Source organism: Chenopodium quinoa, unplaced genomic scaffold (genome assembly GCF_001683475.1).
Source record: "Chenopodium quinoa cultivar QQ74 unplaced genomic scaffold, ASM168347v1, whole genome shotgun sequence".
NCBI classification, from domain to species: Eukaryota; Viridiplantae; Streptophyta; class Magnoliopsida; order Caryophyllales; family Amaranthaceae; genus Chenopodium; species Chenopodium quinoa.
Genome location: NW_018743616.1, coordinates 439,218 through 458,688, shown reverse-complemented (window position 1 = coordinate 458,688; position 19,471 = coordinate 439,218). Strand labels below are relative to the sequence as shown.

General features: G+C 34.9%; 1 protein-coding gene across 1 annotated transcript; it reads right to left on the bottom strand.

Annotated features, from left to right (window-relative positions):
- Positions 1-295: 295 nt before the first annotated feature.
- Positions 296-993, bottom strand: LOC110683105 (auxin-binding protein ABP19a-like). The gene has a single exon (XM_021859459.1). It carries the CDS (start codon positions 926-928, stop codon positions 296-298), a length of 633 nt encoding a protein of 210 aa, XP_021715151.1. The 5' UTR covers positions 929-993.
- Between the last annotated feature and the right edge of the window lie 18,478 nt (positions 994-19,471).

Here is a 19,471-nt window from a genome sequence, read left to right as displayed (position 1 = left end):
TGATGACATAATATATATATATATATATTATTTATGAATCAATAGAGTGTCCGTTATAATTTATTATTTAATTATTCACAATCACAATGTGCACCATAATAATGCTAAATTTTATATGAATTGGTTTTTTTCAATCTCCTCTCTCAATAGATGGATTAATACATTCAATACGATATCAAAACGGATTTATTGAAACAAACATAGATTATTATATTATTAAAGAAATTGTAACAAACACCTAAAAGGTGTTTTAATTTAATATTATACGATTACATTGATTAAATTAAAAAAACGTTCAATGTTTACCACCAAACGCCTTCTTAAGCTTCTTGACTTGGTTATCATCAAGAAGCATGGTTTTAACCGCAAGATCAGTAGGGAAATTCCCAGCAAAGAGAGAATTATCGATGAATTGAAGCCCCGGCTTCGCGCTATTCAAGGTAACGAATGCAACCGCCGGAGTTTTACCAACGTTAAGTTGGAAGTGCAAGAGTGATTGTGGGAAAACCATAATATCACCAACTTTGAGTTTCTTGTAATAAGCTGTGTTACTGGTGGAAATGAATCCAGCAATAATTTCACCTTGAGCCAATACAAGAACCTCGGAGGTACGGTGCACATGCAACGCTATAACTCCATCTAAGGCGAAGTCTAACCTGGCCATGGCAAGCCCTAGACCGTTGAAGGCCGCAAATTCGGAGGAAAATGCCGGGGTAACGAATGCCTTGTAAATGTTTTTTGTGTCTCCCGGGGCACTTAGCCCCGTGAAAACAAAATCATCAAATGTGACTTTAGCGGAATTTTTACAAGAGTACCCTGCTGGACCGCTAGGGAGAGTGTAATCCGCGACACAAAAGTCTTCGACAATTTGTGCTTGAGAAATGATAGAAAAAAGAGACAAAAGGAGGAAAATTGCAAAATATGTCATTTTTTTTTAGGACTAGAGAATTTGCTAATTACTTCAAAGAGTATTAGAAGTATTTGTTTTTTGGGTTTTTTTGATGGAGTATTTAGGAAAATGTTGGTCCTTTATATAGATGAAGAGTGGTAGGGTGACAAGGATAGAAAAAAGGTTAGGATATGCATGGTTGCTTTCACATTGTAATTATGGTAAGAAATCAAACTTGTTTTTTTTTATTTTTTATTATTTATTTATTACTTCCTCAAATTTATGATAATTGACCCATTTGGACTTTTTCATATTATATATTTTAGCGTTGAATATATTTTTTTACGAACATATTATTAAAAAATTCAATAAAGTGTTGTCAAAAAGATATTGATATAAATTTTCATCGTATTAACTTTTTATAATTATTACTAATGTTTAATTATTTATAGTTAAGGTCAAATTAGTACATTGACAAGTGTGTCAAATTAGACTGTATCATTATTTTGAAATAGAGGGAGTAAGAGGAAAATTTTAAATTTGCTCTTTTTTTTTTCTTTCATCAAAGGAGGAATCAAAATATTCTGATTTACTTCTATAAATGAAAATATATAAAAGAAATCAAAAATCAATACAAATGTTATACTAGTAAAGCTATGAGATTTTCATCTACGTTTACTTGTTATTTCCTGCATTTCAAGTGTGACTTTTAACACTAATCACAAACTCTACTTTGCTTAGCTTTTAGGATTTATAGATAAGATAAGAAAAATAGTCATGTGAGATCTTGTTAGATTCATCTCAATGTGTGCTTTCATTATATCAACTTTTTATAATTTTTACTTATTTATAATGGAAATATTATTTAAGATCGAATGTATGCATTAGCAAACGTGTTAAATAAACGTGTCAACTACTTTGGAACGGACCTAGTAACTATATATTAATCTTAGTTTTACATAATAATAAAACTAACTGTACTAGCTAATTGAAACATGTCTTTTGCTAATACACAATGTAAGTATTGCTTATTAAATGAGATATCTTAATCTCATCCACCTCTTGTAAAGTTGTATGAGATCTTATATATCAAATAGGATTACTACAACGTCAACAAGACTCGTTTTGACTTTTAATACTATTAACACCCTCAATTATAACTAGATCTTGTGATCTTGTTAGAATCCTACCAATGTGTATTTTCAAACAATCAACTTTTAATAATTTTTACTTATTGATAATAAGAGATATTAATGACTTAAGTTATACAATGACAAATATGATTTAAAAAAAAACAAAAAAAGAGAAGAAAAGTGTCAACTAAACTGAAATAGAATAGTTTCCAAAGGTATGATTACATAATTTTAGTTTTATAATACAAAATCAAAGATTTTTACAATACAACAAGCGCATTGAATATCAAGAAAAAGTAAAGGGTATAACAAAATAAAACAAATAGAGTAAGCTAATAAAGGAAACAAAGCAGTCTAGATGAAGAGGCATTTTAAAGGGAGGAAAGTTATGTATCTATTGGTACAAAATAGGGGCATTATGGTAACTTAGTACAATAAAAAGGTGATGGGACCACATATTATCACTTTAATTTTCAGGTTTTAATTGTACCACTACAGTCATTTTAATACCATTACAACTACTATTATACCATTACACTCCAATGGCATAATTTTACAACCTAGTGGTACATATATTAGCTTCAAAAGTATACCACTGTAACAATTTTTAGTGTAATTTTAACTATTTATAGTACTATTATAATAACACTGATAAATTTCACATCTTAGTGGTACTAATGTTAATTTTTAATATATTTAAGAATTGTCATGTTATGTACCAACAAATACATAATATTCCTCATTTTCTACTTCCTCTTTAGATGAAGGGAACAAGCAAATTAGAGGGGACCATGTGGGCCAATAGATGACCAAAGAAGGAGTGAGAAAGAGAGAAAATGTGGGACCACATTAACCAACTACTCTGCACTTACGAGGTCACTGTCATTTGAAAACTTTTCAATACAATTGGAAGGATTTAGATTATTAATTCAACCAAGATTCTCATAAAAACCCCTCCATTATGTGAGAACTCTTCTATAAGTGAGAACACTCTCATGTATGTTCTAAATTTTTATTCATATGATCTAAATTTTAATTCAGGTTTTTAAATTACTCACGCGTTCTAAATCTAAAATCAGATGCTGTAAGTTATTACTCATGTAGATGTTGGTTCAGCTCCTCTTTACAAAATTATCACCACTAATATCCCTCAGTCTAAGTGTCATTGGAGAGTGTCTAATAATATCAGGAATGGTTGTTGGTACAAAGATGATATTAAGTATTTACTCGCATATCATATGTGCTCTCTAATCCTTAGCACTCCCCTCTCTATTGTTAATCCCTCTTCTTCACCAGATCACATAAGATGGCAACATCATTCTTCTGGAGTGTTTTCACTATTAAAACAACATATTTTCTCTCCACAAAGCCCACCCCCACCTCTCTACTTTTCCCTTTTAATTGGAAGTCTTTCTAGAAGATTAGGGTCCCTTTTAAATATAAAGTGTTCATGTGGAATTTTGTTCTCTCAATCATTCCCACAACTTTCCTTCTTGCTTCCAAAATTCCAAATTTTTATGGTACTTGCTCTAGGTGTCATACAAAAGCTGAGACTTTCATCCATCCCTTTAGTGACTGTCATACTTCTATTATTCTCTGGAAAATGATCTTCTATTAAAACCACCCCTTAAATTCAACTTTGTCATATTCATGAATTATGGCTAGGATGAATGGTTAAGTTTTAACTTCTCTCAAAATCCAAAATGGAAGTGTATCTTCCTTATGGGAATGTGGCATATATGGAAGCTAAGGAATGGTGTAATCTACAATGTTGAAATCTATAATTGTAACACTATTTTCAACAGATTTATTATAGATTATCTAATCATCACATTTGTTTTACAGGGAAATGCAAAAGGGAATGGTAAGCTTACTGATCATGCAGGCTAATCTGTTGTCAAGTCTCCCTCTTGGCGCCCCTCTAGGCCTGGTTTTATTAAGCTAAATACAGATGGATCTAGGAAATCTAGCACACTAGGAGGTGGTAGAGGAGTTTTTAGAACAGAGAAAAGAGAATGGTTTTTGGATATTCAAGCAAATATAATGCCCCATCTGCTCTAGCTGTAGAACTTTATGCTCCGAGGGAGGTTTGAATTATGCAAGAGCAATGCCACTCCAGTATTTGGAGGTGGAAACTAATGCAGAGGCCACTTGAAACTTGCTTAACAAGAAATCTGATCATATGCATCATGAACTTGCTGTTGTCATCATTGATGTTGCCAGATTACTCAAGAATAGAAGCATGGTGGTCATTCTTAGCCATATTCCAAGGGAACTTAATACTATAGCTTATTACTTAGGACAGAGTGCCATGAACATGGCTCCAGGACACAAACCTTAGTATGTGGTTCCTACAAGTGTTGTTGATGCTTATGAGGCTGATCTTGGAGCTCATGCTTCCCCCTCTACCTAATTTTTATTTGCTTTTGTTGTTTGAAAACTGGTTTATGTACTATAAACTTATTATGTGTTTATTTCAGTATGCTACTTTTGGTTTGAAGAATGCATTTTAGGTTTCAACATATCTTTGAACTTTAGGCTGTAATATTTTAAGGGTTATGCCCAAGTAATCTATGTTTCCATTTGTGTTACAAAAAACAAAAAAAAAAAAAAATCTAGAATAGGTGTTGTGGCTCATCGGTAAATGTGGAGATCTTAGTTTAGGGAGGTGCATGGTTCAATTCCAGGTTTTTTTTTTCCTATTTAATAATTCAAAGGTTTAGATCCTCCATCTTTTTTTTAAATATGTGCTCTATTTTCATGCTTGGCCTTATTAAAGTTAAGATACTCCCTTTATTGTTAAATATGTGCTCTTTTTTCATTTTTGGTCTTTTTTTTTAAAAAAAAATAAGTGTTTCATTCCTATATTTTGGAAGATTGTTACAATATTTTAATACTTTTATCCCCACCAATGGTCCCTCGACTTAATTTCATCTTTTAAACATATTTTCTATTCTCTCTCCCCTCTTTACAATAACCTATAAATACTTTTATCAGCGGCAGAACTAGGAATTTCAAATTGGGGGGACAAACGGACATCAATTAATTTGATAAAAATGTTGGAACACACAAATACTGAATAACTAAAGTTTTACAAATAAAAAAATCCAAAATACGGAGTACTTAGTTAAAAAAAAAAACACCAATATCATATTACCATTTCTAGGCTTATGGCTTTAGAATTTTTGAAGAACTCGAACATTAAATAATTAGCTAATCAAATGCACTTGTCATTATTAAATGCAAAACTATAATTAAATTATTCAAATAAATATAATAAATACATGTTTTAAAATATGTATCCCTACCTTATAAAAAGTACAAGATTACTTTTACGAATAGTGTGATGCCAATTATATCCTTCAAAATGTTTAATTACATATGTACCCTCATTAATATGTACAAGTTTTTTTTAATGAATAGTGTTTTGACAACTATACTATCTAAAATGTTTATTTTACTTATTTTCCCTCATTCATGATAATTATCTCTTTTTTTTTAACTCTTGAGAATAGTGCGTGGACATTTATACCCTATATATATTTGTTTATATATTTTCTCTCATTATGCTGCCAAGTGCCAATAACAACATTTGTGATGTAAGGCCAAATTGAAAAAAATTCCGGATATGACTAGCTATGGCACGCACGTTAGCTGCCCTAGTATATATAAATGTAGGGTGTAATTGTTTATATAAAATTTTAAGAAATATTATCTTACACATTAAAAAATAATAATAATAAATAAAAAAGTAAAATGGCTGCATCAATGATTGAACATTGATCTCTTGAATACAAGCTCACCTCATCACTCAACAAGAACACAACAATCTATTACTCTATACTAAAGTGAAATCTCTTGTGGAGGGTATTTTCCCTCCTAAACTCTACTTTCTTTCTTTTTTTTTTTTTTTTTTTTTTTTTTTTTTTTTTTTTTTTTTTTTTGTGAAGTATTGATTAGTCTAGGAAATTGACTATATTTACTTATTATTATATTTTCTTTAATCTATCTATCTATAATTCCATATAAAATGATAGTTTTTTTTCCCTCTCAAACCCCCTACAAATCACGCCCAAAACACAAACCCCATTTGCCACATGTCTTTCTTTCTTTCTACATTTCGTTATGATATTTTGCCATGTGTCCTTTTCTTTTACATTTCTTTAAAATCTTTTTCTTTTACTGGCCTTATTTATATGTAATTAGTTATTGTAAAAAAAATTCATCTTCCCTTATTTATGCATCAATAGCTCTAAAAATTTTGTAACCTTCTCTATAATTCAACATATTGAATTTCTAAATCTTTTCCTCTTCTCCCTCCATCTTTAAAATTCAATTTAATTGAATGTGTTATTTAATCCATTGACCCTTTATCATCTACCCATATTTCCTCTCCTAATATAAATTTCTAATTAAGCATTTTTGACATCATCTAAATTTCCTAATAAAATTGACATAAAAATATCTCTAAAAATGTTTTGCAAAATATGTTGTACGGTGAAGATGATGATTGAAAGGAGATAAATTAAAGCTCAAGGAAGGAAAAGTTAAATGGCAAGAAAAGGAAATGTTGTAAGAATATTTAGAGAACTCATAATGTATGACATTGATTGCTTGCATGTCATAAGACCATACATACTTTCAAGATACTAAATGTTCTCTTTTAAAAATAGATTTTTATTTCATATTTGATGTAAAATGTAAATTTATAATAAGAATTTGGTATTCAGTTGTTTGATTTTATATAACTACCACACATGCGTAATATTACAAGGTTGTAGAAGTTATTTTCGTAAATGATTTTTGTAGCATAAATAATAACTTATACACAGCTCGTGCGTAGAACGGGTCCAAAAGCTAGTTGAAATTTATATTAATGCAGCAATTTTAAATTTTATAGTCAATTTGCACTTATTAAAAAATAGGGGCTTAAATGAAGAAACAGGGGTTTGATCCCGCATCCACAGCCTTTGAAAACTAGGCTTTAACCGCTGCACCATTTCATTTGATATGAATCAATATTCACTAAATTATTTATTTGAACTAACATTTTTTTTATTTCTTTTTTCTTTTCAACGTACTTTGCTAGAATAATAATGTAATACATTTATTTCTTTGTCCTAAACCTCCGTGAAAATCAAAGCGGAGCACCTATTAAAACAACCTGAAATTATTATACATTTCATTAAAAAATAAAAGCCAAATTTTATCTCCATTGCACAGGGCATCCATAATAGTTGGGACGACCCTATTAATATCTACTCGGTTTCCAATTTAATATATTACTCAAAATATCTCAAGCTATGCTTTACAAAAATTTAAAAATTACATGTTTGGGAAATAAAATTCAAGATATATTATGACTATATTTTGAATTATAGAAAACCCATTAACCAAAAGAAGATTTTCGAATCGCTATGTTCGTGTTACTGCCGTTACGATTGAGGGAGGGTGTTAGAGATATGAGATATCGGAAAATATATGTGTGATATATTTTCCGTAGATATAATTAGAAGAATGCTCCCCTCATTTCCATATGGTTTTGGGATGGAACTTTTTTTGGTCTTGTGAAGTGGATTCCCTCTCTTGGTGACGGGTGCGACCTAGGCTTGTATTTAACATGGTATCAGAGCCAGGCCCACAGTATGTGAGCCTTTAATGGCATTAAGTATTGTGGGCCAAATTGAATTCCATCAAGTGATCCTTGAGTTAAAGGGACCTTACATGTAAAGGGAAGTGTTGAAGTATATCCTACCAAATAACACATGTAAATGTCCCACATTGAGAAAACAAGAGAAAGTTAAAACACTTTACAAGGCTAAAGGGCTACTCCTCCTATTTCCATATGATTTTAGGATGGAACCTCCTTTGGACTTGTGAAGTCGACTCTCTCTCTTGATTTGCGGGTGCGGCCTAGACCCATATTTAACAAATAACAAGAGTAGATTTTATTTCAATTAGAATCTCGAGATATTCCAAATATGACAAAAAAAAAAGAATGGAGAGAGCGAGGATAAGAACCAATGGTAAGACGACTTTTGTTTCTATCTAGATCATATCAAATTCAACATAGATCATATCAAAAATGAAATTTGGCATAAAATTATAAAAGAATGCCATATTATTGCTACTCAACAAATGCATTGTACATATTATTGGCGTTTTGCTGCTTGAATTTGGCATCATAGGACTATAAAAACAAACAGTTAAACTTGTTTGATTCTACTCATTGCATTCAACTTGGGAGCATCCCAACTCTAAAGACTTCGGCCACACCACTTGCTTATACGCGCAAGACTTCTTATTTTCAACCCATTGATCAACCGTAGTCACCATTCTTCCGATGACACACATAATGTTTTGAGCGTAGTTAGTGTTATTGCTCCTCCTCCTTACATCGGGCATCTGGCACTAATTATTAACCTTGTTGTATCTTACTAAATCATTGGCGGCTGTTGAACCTTAAGTAGTTTTGCTGACAATGAAAAGACAAACTTCAACTAATGCGATTTCTCTAAGTATTGAATTAGAACAGGTGAAGTTAACTCAGGGAGTGGAAGAGTAACCTAAGTATGAAGATCCAAGGAAAAATAAAAGATATTGTTCGGGTGTAGTTCCGGAGCTGGGTTGGTTGTCACATCTGGACTTCGGCTGGGATTACCTGCACAATGAGCGGTGGTTACTGCCCTCGGGGGTGGTCTTGAGGAACCCCCCTCCGATGCTTAAGTTAGTATAGCTTTAGGTGAATAATAATGGATTAGTGATGAAATGTAATTGTCTAACCTCTTTTCCGTTGTACTTGGCATGCTATTTATAGTTGTACTATTCTTGGTGCCGCGGGCTGAAGCCCGCTGAGGTCAACCATGAGGCTGAACCCCTGGGGGATTATCCCTGACTCTGGGCTAGAGCATGCTGAGGTCATCCATGAGGCTGATCCCCTGAGAGTTTATCCCTAACATTGGGCTGGACTGGCGTGAGCGCACTGTAGGACTTTAGATATTATAAGCGGAGTTGCATGAATCGTACCGTATTCATAAGCATCTAATCACAAGATCAAAGCATAACACACAAAGAACACATAATTATACCTTTGAAGCGTGATTCCACGAGCGATCGAACAAGAACAATAAGGAGAACAATAGCCCCAAACGTAATTCTTCTACTTGGTCCACGGGCAAGGATTGAACCTCCACTAATGCTAGTTAGTTGTGATTGAACCCTTCAATCAACCTTTTACGGAGAGGAGGGGAGAGGAGACAAACGAGCCACAAACCACCACCACCACCCGGATAGGGGAGGGGAGAGAGAGGCGTGTGAGTGAGAGGGGGAGGGATTTGGTTGCTAGCTTCACAATTCACTGCCATGGTTAACTGTGTCTTATCTTCTTAACCTAGGTAAGGTCTCTATTTATATATCACATATATAATTAGAGTCCATATGAAGCCCAAACTCCTAACCCAATCCAAACTACTCTAGCCTTACTTATTATGTGGCTTGCCATTACCTCATGAAGCCCATTAATGGGCTTCATACTTTGTTCAATCTATAACCCTTATGTGTGACCTCATAGGATCCATTCTATTTGGATTTAGACTATTTTACTAGCCCAAAGATCATTTATCATATCTAGCAATAGACAATGACAACCCAAAAGAATGAACTAATTATCTCCATAATAATGATCCTTGATATATCTAGTAATTGCACTTGACGAAGGCATAAATCCTTCAATCTCCCACTTGTCTAAGACAAGTGTGCAATATTCAAATTCCTTAAGTCAATATGTGTCGATTTGATGATATGATTGCATCTCATGTCGTGATCATATTAATCTACAAATCATTTCTTGAGATCTGAGTTAGAATTTCAAAACAAATGATTACTATGTAATCCATTTAAGCACGGCTATGCATTTTTTGAATTCTCCCTCCTCAAGGGGCCATGACACATTCCTAATTAGATAGGTAGACTCAATCCAATCTTGTGGCAACCAAAGTTCCTACTTAACTTTTGAAGTAACTAGGAAACACCTTTTATAGTCCCCTTTTACGGAATGAAGTTTGGGTGTACCGCAGTTAAATCAATCATTGAATGAAATCACTGTTCCACTCATGTCAAGGAACCCACTAATATATCTAGAAGCTCTATACTTGAATTTCAAAGTAGGTCAATAGTTCGATCATGCATCATTCATGTATACCCATGTGATTGACCAAGCATCTCTATGCCCCTATAGCCCATGAAACTACGCTATCCTGTCAATCTTACATGCTAGTCCATTAATTGAAATAATTTATGTCCAATTTAAATGTTTTCGAACTAGGAACTTAAATAATTTATGAATTTAGTTCACCTGTGGGGTTTCATTCACCAAATCACGTATTTAATGATCCCATCAATTCATTTTGGACATTTTATTTAATACTAAACCATGATTAAATAAGATTAAAACTTTGTTTCAATTGATAAGCACACTGATGATTTTGCAACTGTGACTCCCTAGCACACAATCAAAACAATCCACCATCATGTTAATTTCAAATAAGTCTTTTGTGTCTTTATGCTATTGATATAGTTTAGTTGATACAATTCATGGGACATTCTCATAAACATGAATTCTGCAACTTCTATAATTTATAATAATATTCATCTCCATACACTAAGAATCTTCCTTCATCCTTCCGCAAGGAATTTAGGAATTTCTAAATTGTATTGGTTTTTCGATAGAAATCTATCACCACTTGTTCTTAAAACATGTGAATCAAATAGACGAGTATAGTCCATGACATGCATGATGCATCCTTTGTAAAATGCACAAGGAGCATCACTCAAAGCCTTAATTCCATCAAACTTTCTCAAAGCATTGGATCTTGTTAAGTAATGTGCCATGTTATATGGGATTGAAACTCCTTTCAATATAATGTTGAACCTCATAAGAATCTTATCAATATTAACTAAGCTCAAAAATCCTTCAAGACCTATCTCTATGGATCTTGATTCCAAACGTACTCATCTTTCTTTTCATGTTTTTTCATACAAATGCATTAGCCATTACTTAACCCTTCAAGCATGGAATATCGCTCTTTTTACTAGACTAAGAAGACTATATAGCTCCAACTAAACATCTTGCATACACAAGACCTTTTCTTTATTTTATGAGAACATCAAAAAATTTGATTAACTCACAAAATTAAGAACACTAACTCCATGATGCTTACTTCAATCCATTAATGGATCTTTTATGCATCCTTAGGATTATTGGATTTTCAAAATCATTCTGATTGTATCATATACAAATCTTCTTTCATGAACAATTTCAAGAAAGCGTTTTGAAATCCATCTACCAAATCTCATAAGGTAGAAATCACTAAAATATCTTTAATAGATCTTGGCAATATGACTAATGTAAAGGTTTCATCATAGTCATACTATGAATTCATTGAATCCTATAACAACTAGTCTTTGCTTAATTAGAAAACACTTTTCTTTCTTGTCTGTTTTTCTTATAATGGGTCTTACCCAATTAGACAAATTAATCAAGTGTCACACACTTGTTTACAGACTTAGAATCTATTTCAGATTTCCATGGTTTTAAACCACTTGAAGTTATAACTTGTCAAATCATCTTTATTACTTGAATAATCATTATGTTCCAAAATCAACATTTTAGAACTCATAGTCAATGTGAAATCATATTTCTTTGACTAAGTTTCACACATGCTAGTCATCATTGTGGGTTTTTATGCAACAATTGAAACTTATACAACAACTTTGTTTAATTTTCAATGAGAAACGACAATAGAGGGTGTGCACTTGGAATGTACTACCTTCGACACATGGTTATTCCCATTACATTTAATGAGACCACGCGTTGTCATTTATAACATGAGGTGATTCATGCTCATATTGTTGCCTTTATTCGATTATTTCTCGAATTTTTTCAAGATTCTCGAACTAACTTATCTCGAACTTCTTCGAGGCTCTCAAACTCTTTCGAGATTCATATACTCCCACTTGCCTTCTTGAAGAGGCACATTATCTTGGGGTAAACCAATCATGGTTTGAATCATGTTTGTTTGTTGCTTTTCCCGAAAATCTTTTGAGATTTACACTACTCCCGCTTGACCATTTGGAAATGACATCTTTTATAGAAGGGCATTTACATGAGCAACAAACATTTTGGGCTAAGTCACTACTATAAAATAGGCAAATTCCGACAGACTGGTTTCGACGGACCCGAAAATCCGTTGGAAAAAGCGAAATTTCCGACGGATTAATGTTCCGTCATATATTTCCGACGAATTCAACCATTCCGTCGGAAATTTCCGACGGAATTAAAATCCGTCAGAATATATGTGCTTTCCGACGGATTTTTTTGTCGTAATTTACAATTTCCGACGGATTTATAGTCTGTTAGAAATTTCCGACGGAAAATTCCGTCGGAATATTATTTAAAAAAAAAAATAAACCCCTTTAACCCTATTGATCCCCTTTCCCCTCCTTATTCTTTCTGCCTCTTTCCCCTTATTTTTTCAGCCCTCTCTTTCTCTCTCCTCTCCTTCCCCTTTTCTTTCTCAGTTTCTCTGAATCTCTTTCTCTCTCCTCTTCTCCTCTCTCTTCTCTTTCCCCTTCTCTTTCCTCTTATATCTCGTCTTTCTCGCCTCCTTCTCTCATCTTCTTTCCCATCCTTTTTTCTCACCTCCTTCTTCTCTCATCTTCTTTCCCCTCCTTCTTCTCTCGTCTTTCTCGCCTCCTTCTCCTTCTCGTTGTTCTCTTTTCCTCTTCTTCTTCCTCTCGTCCATGAACAAAGTAAGGTTTTAATTTCTTTAATTTTTTGAGAGAATCAGCCTCATCATTAGTATAATCAACATATATGTTTGTGGGTTTTAATTTTTTGAACAAAGTAAAGGTTTTTCATGTCAAATTCGACCATGAAACCTCGAGATCTAGAGTTTTCATGGTCGAATTTGACCTTTAAAGCCCAAATTCGACGTTTTTTCTATTAATTTGGTTTGAATTTTTTCTGTTTTTAGATCTAGTTTGCAAAAAAAATTATTTAGATTTTTTTTCTGTTTTTTGTTTCTTACTTTTTCGGATTTTTTATTTTTTATTTTAATTGTGGATGGTGGTAGAGGGTGGTGGTGTGTGGGTGGTTGTCAAGGTAGACAGGTTCAAGGTAGATGTTTAGATTTTTTTTCTGTTTTTAATTTCTCATTTTTTTCGGATTTATTTTTCTGTTTTTTTTATTATTATTTTTTTTATATTGTGGGTGGTGGTGAAGGTAGACGGGTTCATAGTATTAGACAGGGTGGGTGGGTATGGCGTTAGGTGGGGTGGTGGTGGGTGGGTACAGTTGGTGGGTGGAGATGGGGTTAGTTGTGGTGGTCTTGTGGGTTAGGGTTTGGGTGGGGTGGTATGGGTGGGTTGGAGGTGGCTAAGGCTGGTGGTGGGTTCAGGTAAGGTGGGTCTGGTGGGTGGGTTCAGGTTGGTGGGGCTGGTGTGGGCTGGTGGTAGGGGTGGTGGGATGGTTTTTTTTTTTTTATTATTGATTTTTCCGACGGAAATTCCGTCGGAATTTTCCAGCGGAACAGTTTCCGTTGGAAATTTCAGACTGACTTTTCCGCTGCCGGAATTCCTCTTCCAACGAAACAATTTCGACAGAATTTCCATCGAAAAAGGTCGTTTTTCCTACAAAAGGTTTTTCGACAACTGGTTCCGACGGAAATTCCGTCGAAAACGGGTTTTCCGACAGAATTCACGGTGTTTCCGACGGAATTTTTCTGTCGGAAATGGCCTGTTTTCTAGTAGTGAGTATGACTTGTGTAGTAGTACCCCGTGCTTTGTATAGGAATCAAACGTCCAGTAAATGATTTAATACAACTTTTATTCTTTGCTTTGTAGAAAGACTTTATAAGAACTTTTCTTATCCATATCACATATGAAGCCTTTGCTATATTTTGATTTGACGTAAGTAGTTTTGTTTAGTATTATAGCTCATTTTAAAAGTATATCCCTTGAATAATGGTTGGAAGATAGGTAATTTTCATCCACTATCAAAATATATCTCATATACATTGATAGCTTCTTCCATAGACACTTCACAAGGTTTTCTTTCGGAGTTTGTTGTAAAATGATTTCACAACTCTTGGATGTTTATCAAGGTCTTGGCTTAAATTCTCATACTTTGAATATATACTGCCAAGTGAATGTCTTGACTCAAACTTTCACCATTACAATCATTTTGTAATGTATTTATTATTTTATGAAGTTGATTCTGAACTTCATACTGGACTTTTGAACTTTTCAAAACTCTCACACTTATGCTTCAACTAAGCACAAGTGATATTATCACAAATGAAGTTTCATTGTCCATCTCTAATTACAAAACCTTAGGTTTTCTTACATCGATATGTATTTGACCTTGAGTTCACGTCATCATTTCTCTAAAGGATGACTTTGTCAAAATTTCAAATTAGATTGATGTTTACATATATCAATAGATTCATAATCTAATGATATTGAAAGTCCATCCCTTTGGATCTTCCGTATGCAATGTTCATTTTAATTTTAATAAATTTACGTTTTAGAGACAATTTATATATATAGAACTGCTTTATCTATATCTACCATATAGAATTCTTAACCTATTTAGCTATTCCAAAACACATTCTGACTCAATAAAGCATAGAATAACATTTACTCCATGTTTTTTGAATCATCAATGCTTAGTGGTAGGCCGTCGTCGAGCCTACCAAAATATAGATTCCTATCTTGGTCTCACTAATTAATAGCAAGGGTAAGAAAGGGTCGAACCCAAGAGAGGCGATGAATCAACCACCGAGTACTACCATTTAAATAAGCTAAATGACGTCGAAATTGGGTTGGTTTTGAGTAACTTCTACTAATTCAATTCAACTAAAACTAAGAGGAAATTAACAATATTTAGAGGAATCTAGGGCTCGGGTTATACCACTCAGCTTCATCACAAATCACAATTAGCATGCAACAATCAAGGTAAATTAATGGGAAAATTAGGGGAAGTCATCTAAGGCACCCAACTACTCTCTCAAGCTAGAGGGATTACTTGAATCATGAATACAACCTACTCTCGTGGTTACAAAGCATAAAACAAGTGTTAAAGCATAATCACGATGACATAAACATTCCCTTAACCGGAAATTCCTATTCTCATGGCATTTCGGGTCAATCAAGCATAAGGGAGCTAACTCAAGTTCATCTCTCGATCCTTCGTTGAGAAAGCTTGGATAAATAGTTCTAGCAATGGCCATATACAAGAACTAAGCAATTAAACCAGTTAAGCTCAACTAATTAGCATCCCACAACAACCAAATTAGCACATGCAACTATTTATTAGTGACTACATTGAGGGTTTTACCCAAACCCTAGAAATTAGACTACTCACAATCCATGGAGGTTAAGGCAATTAGAGATTTCAAGCAATTCATGAACAAGTTCAAACTAAGGATTAAGCTAATTAACAATCTAAGCATGCAAGAATTAAGCAAGTAATTAACAACAAAATAAAGAGTAATGGAAGAGAAGAGTAAGAAATAGTTACTATGAAGCTTCAAAGTGAGCAACAATGGTGGAATTTGTCTTCTACAATGGTTGAAGTTGAATATTTCCAAGCTAATAATTAGAATCTAGCTAATGGTTTGAGAATTTAATGTTCTAGGATTACAAAACTAAGAGAAATCTCTAAAAGCCTTTCTAGCCCGTACAAATGAGCTCAAGGGGGGTATTTATAAGACCCCCAAATAAAAAGGACGGAAAAACCGAGGAAAGAGTTCGACTGCAGGTCTGCACGGACGTGCCAGATTTGGCACGAACGTGCAAGGCTCAGCACGGACGTGCCAGATTTGGCACGAACGTGCAAAAGGGGTACTGCCAAGAATCGAGCAGGTCTGCACGGACGTGCAGATTTTGGCACGGACGTGCAGCCTTGCACAGGCGTGCCATCATCTTGCACGTCCATGCAGAATGCCCTGCCTAGACAGCTTAACTTTGGGAGGCTGTAACTTCTTCTTTTCTTGCCGGAAATGGACTTGGTGACCAATCGTTGGAAAGCTCTTGAGACGAACTTTAATTTCCAATTTGAATCGCTTTAAAAGGTTGAGTAGATCAAAAGATATGGTCAGTTGAAGTTGACGTTTACGCAAACAACCTTTCAAGACTCTCCAAAAGCTTTTCATATCCTTTTAAGGCACTCCTCCTTCTTACTCCATGGCTCTATCAACCAAGCTTGCTCCAATCCTTGCTCACTCATGTTTGATCACATCCATAGTGCTAAAAATAGCTACATTACATCAAAAATACAAACAATCCGTGAAGCATGGATGGTACAAAATTTGCATAAAAATAGGATAAATAATGAAATTTGATGCCGATTAATAACGAAAACGAGGTTCAAAAGTACCCTAAAATCATGCCAAATAACAAGTTATCAAATCCCTCCAAGCTAAGATTTTGCTTGTCCTCGAGAAAAACAATAATGTCAAACCCAAGAAGGGGAATAACTTGCTGGAATCAAAACAAGGAGGGGCAACAAAGAAAATGCACATACACATTAATCCGCATGGTAGCAACCACAATCACTTTTAGCGCAAGTGAGAAGCAATTTAAACCTCTAAGTCGCCCTAGAGGACGAGTTTTTCTCTCGTGAGGGTTTCCAATGAGCTTACCTCACAACTCACACAATCCACAACACATCGTCAAAAATCACACAATTTTAATTTTCCGCCCAAGTCAACTCATCGCGATATGAGACACAAGCAAGACAAGTGAATAACTTTCAAAAATTACCAATCATACCAATGTACACATGAGTTGGGGGTAGAGAGGAGAGCTAAGCAAGGTTGCACTAGGATACTTCTTTAGACCTTTTACTAGTTTATTAGAGCACATCTAGATATTCCAAAGTTGTAACGAGCCCTCTTTCGGTTATAAAATCTAAAATGCTAGTCCACCTCCCAAAATGCACACCCAAGGCCCCTTAATTACACTCTAACTCGGGAATTTCACTAGAAACAATAAACAACATATTAGACAATGTGTGGGAGGCATCCACAAGTTGACCTCTAAAGAAAATAAAATCAAAATTTTGAGAATTTTGGGGGAGTTTTTGTTCTCCCTTCTTTTCTATTTTTTTTTCCAACATCATTGCCCTCGCCTCTTTTAATTGTGAGCAACTCTTTCTTTATTCGAAACGTGTGTCTTATTATGCCACTTATTACACATATTACAAGTAGAGCTAATTCCCTAATAGAGTTTCCTTTTGGGGAGGAGAGGAGGCGCATTAAAGGCACAAGGGACCGCAATTTGATTCAAACATATCCTACTTTGGGAAAATTTGACAATATCCTATGCTAGACGTGCAATTGAACATTCATCGGTTTTCATGTCATATACACTAATGCAACCAGGATTAATAGACCTCTAAATGACCCCAACTCTTGCACACACTCTTCTAAAAGAACTTTTACTCATCACTCAAGAGTCAAGCAAGCAAAACATATTAGCACCGTCATTTGAGTCTCATCCTTGGGCATTTTTTCATTTTTTTTATTTTTTATTTTTTTATTTTATTTTTTATTTTTTTTAGAAGGACATTTACCGCATTAGGCTAATTTAAACACAAAAATAAAAATAACTATACATCTAAATAAGGAGATAAGAGAGGTATTTACAAGATAAGAGATTTAGATTCAAGGGATTTGGATGTTAGGGAAAAGGGAACAACAATCATGCAAAATCAACATTAGACTAACAAGAGAACACAACATGAACCAATGACACATGAGAAAACACTCCCCCCAAGCTATCATGAACATTGTCCCCAATGTTAAAGCAATACAAGCACAAGGAGAAGGGGAGGAAGGAACTAACTTTTGGCTCGGGCCCCCTTGGGAGCTTGAGCCCCCGGGGTAGAGATGCCGGTACACATTGCGAAAATCGCCCAACTCCGATCTGAGACTCTCAAAACTTGTTCTCATATTGTCAAAAGAAGTCCTCATGTCTTCGTTTGACTTCCTTAAGGTCTCAAATTCGGTGGTCATACGGGCAAAATTCGCATTCATGTTGGCGACTTGCAGCTCAAAAGTGAGGTATGGGTTGTTTTCACCCACACCTTGATCTTGGTACCTCTCTTGGTGCCCTTGTTGGAACTCGTGTTGTTGATGAAAATGTTGATGACGTTGTTGTTGTTGAATTGTTGATGATGTTGTTGTTGTTGATGTTGTTCCTCACCGCCTTGGGCTTGGTCATCTTCTCCACCCGGAATCCACTCAAAATCCGACTCAAAGACCCAATTCTCGGGGTCGTAAATAACCGTGGATTCCGGATTTGGAAAAGTTGCATAGGGGCGCCTACTTACGTACCATCCATGTGTAGGTCCTACCCCCTTCATCTTCCTCCAACCAATGCATAGCCTTGAGGGAGCGGATGTCAAGCGTCTTTGGTCCGGGAATGATCTCCAAATCTGCAAAATTAAGATCAAGAAAAGCAGCAATAATATTGATCATCCCCCCAATTGTTATCAATCCACTCCCCGAGGATATGTCATCTAGGTGGTCTACAAGCCAAGCCCCTAAATTCAACTTTTCGTCACCCTCACACAAGTGCCAAAGAAAAAGCAACTCACGGTTAGAAACTACACCCGAACTATCTCCCCTAGCAAAAATAGTATTATCTATTAGGCGCTGGGATAGTCTAAAGGCGGGGTGTACTATGGCCGTGGCCTTGTCGGTCCTAGGATCTCTAGTAAATAGGCCGGTGATTTTTCTCCAAAAAGATCCCGGGTTATGCTTTCGGGAAGGCTTATCCTTAGGTCCGAATTTTCCATCCGTTGGCCACCTAAATGCTTGGTTTACTTGTTCTATGGTCATCTTGTGATGGGTGTTCATCAATTGGAAGGTCAAGTAACAGGGGTTGTTGCGGTTATCTCGGTGGACATATAGTGAGGAGAGGAATTCTAAGGTAAGCCGTTTGTAGGTGTTAGCATGCATTTCTAACCAATTTGGGACACCGGTTTGAAAAAAAAAGTTGTCTAACATCATTCTCTACACCTAAGGCTTCGGCTACCTCATGGATGTAAAATTTCGTTGGCCAAATTCTTCTCCTACTAATTCTTAGGTAGTTGTTCATGAAATCCGAATTATTAAAGACAATACCTAAGGTGTCCACTTGCGGTGGTTCGAAGGTTTGTGGAGGTGGAGGGTTTCTAAGCCTAGCGGAGGAGGTGTTTCTTTGTTGGTTTCTTCTTGACATGATCAAAAATTTTCAAGAACACTTCAAGCAAGCACAACACCTAATAAACTAGGATTTGAAACACACAAGGCTCTAAGTCTTCCACCTAACCAACAATGATATTATCAATTCAAACAATCCAACACCAAAATTATCAATGCTCACAATTTACCAACAACAATTC

Bases quoted from the DNA above. Each gene is read 5' to 3' on its own strand.
- LOC110683105 (XM_021859459.1), bottom strand. From the start codon at position 928: ATGACATATTTTGCAATTTTCCTCCTTTTGTCTCTTTTTTCTATCATT.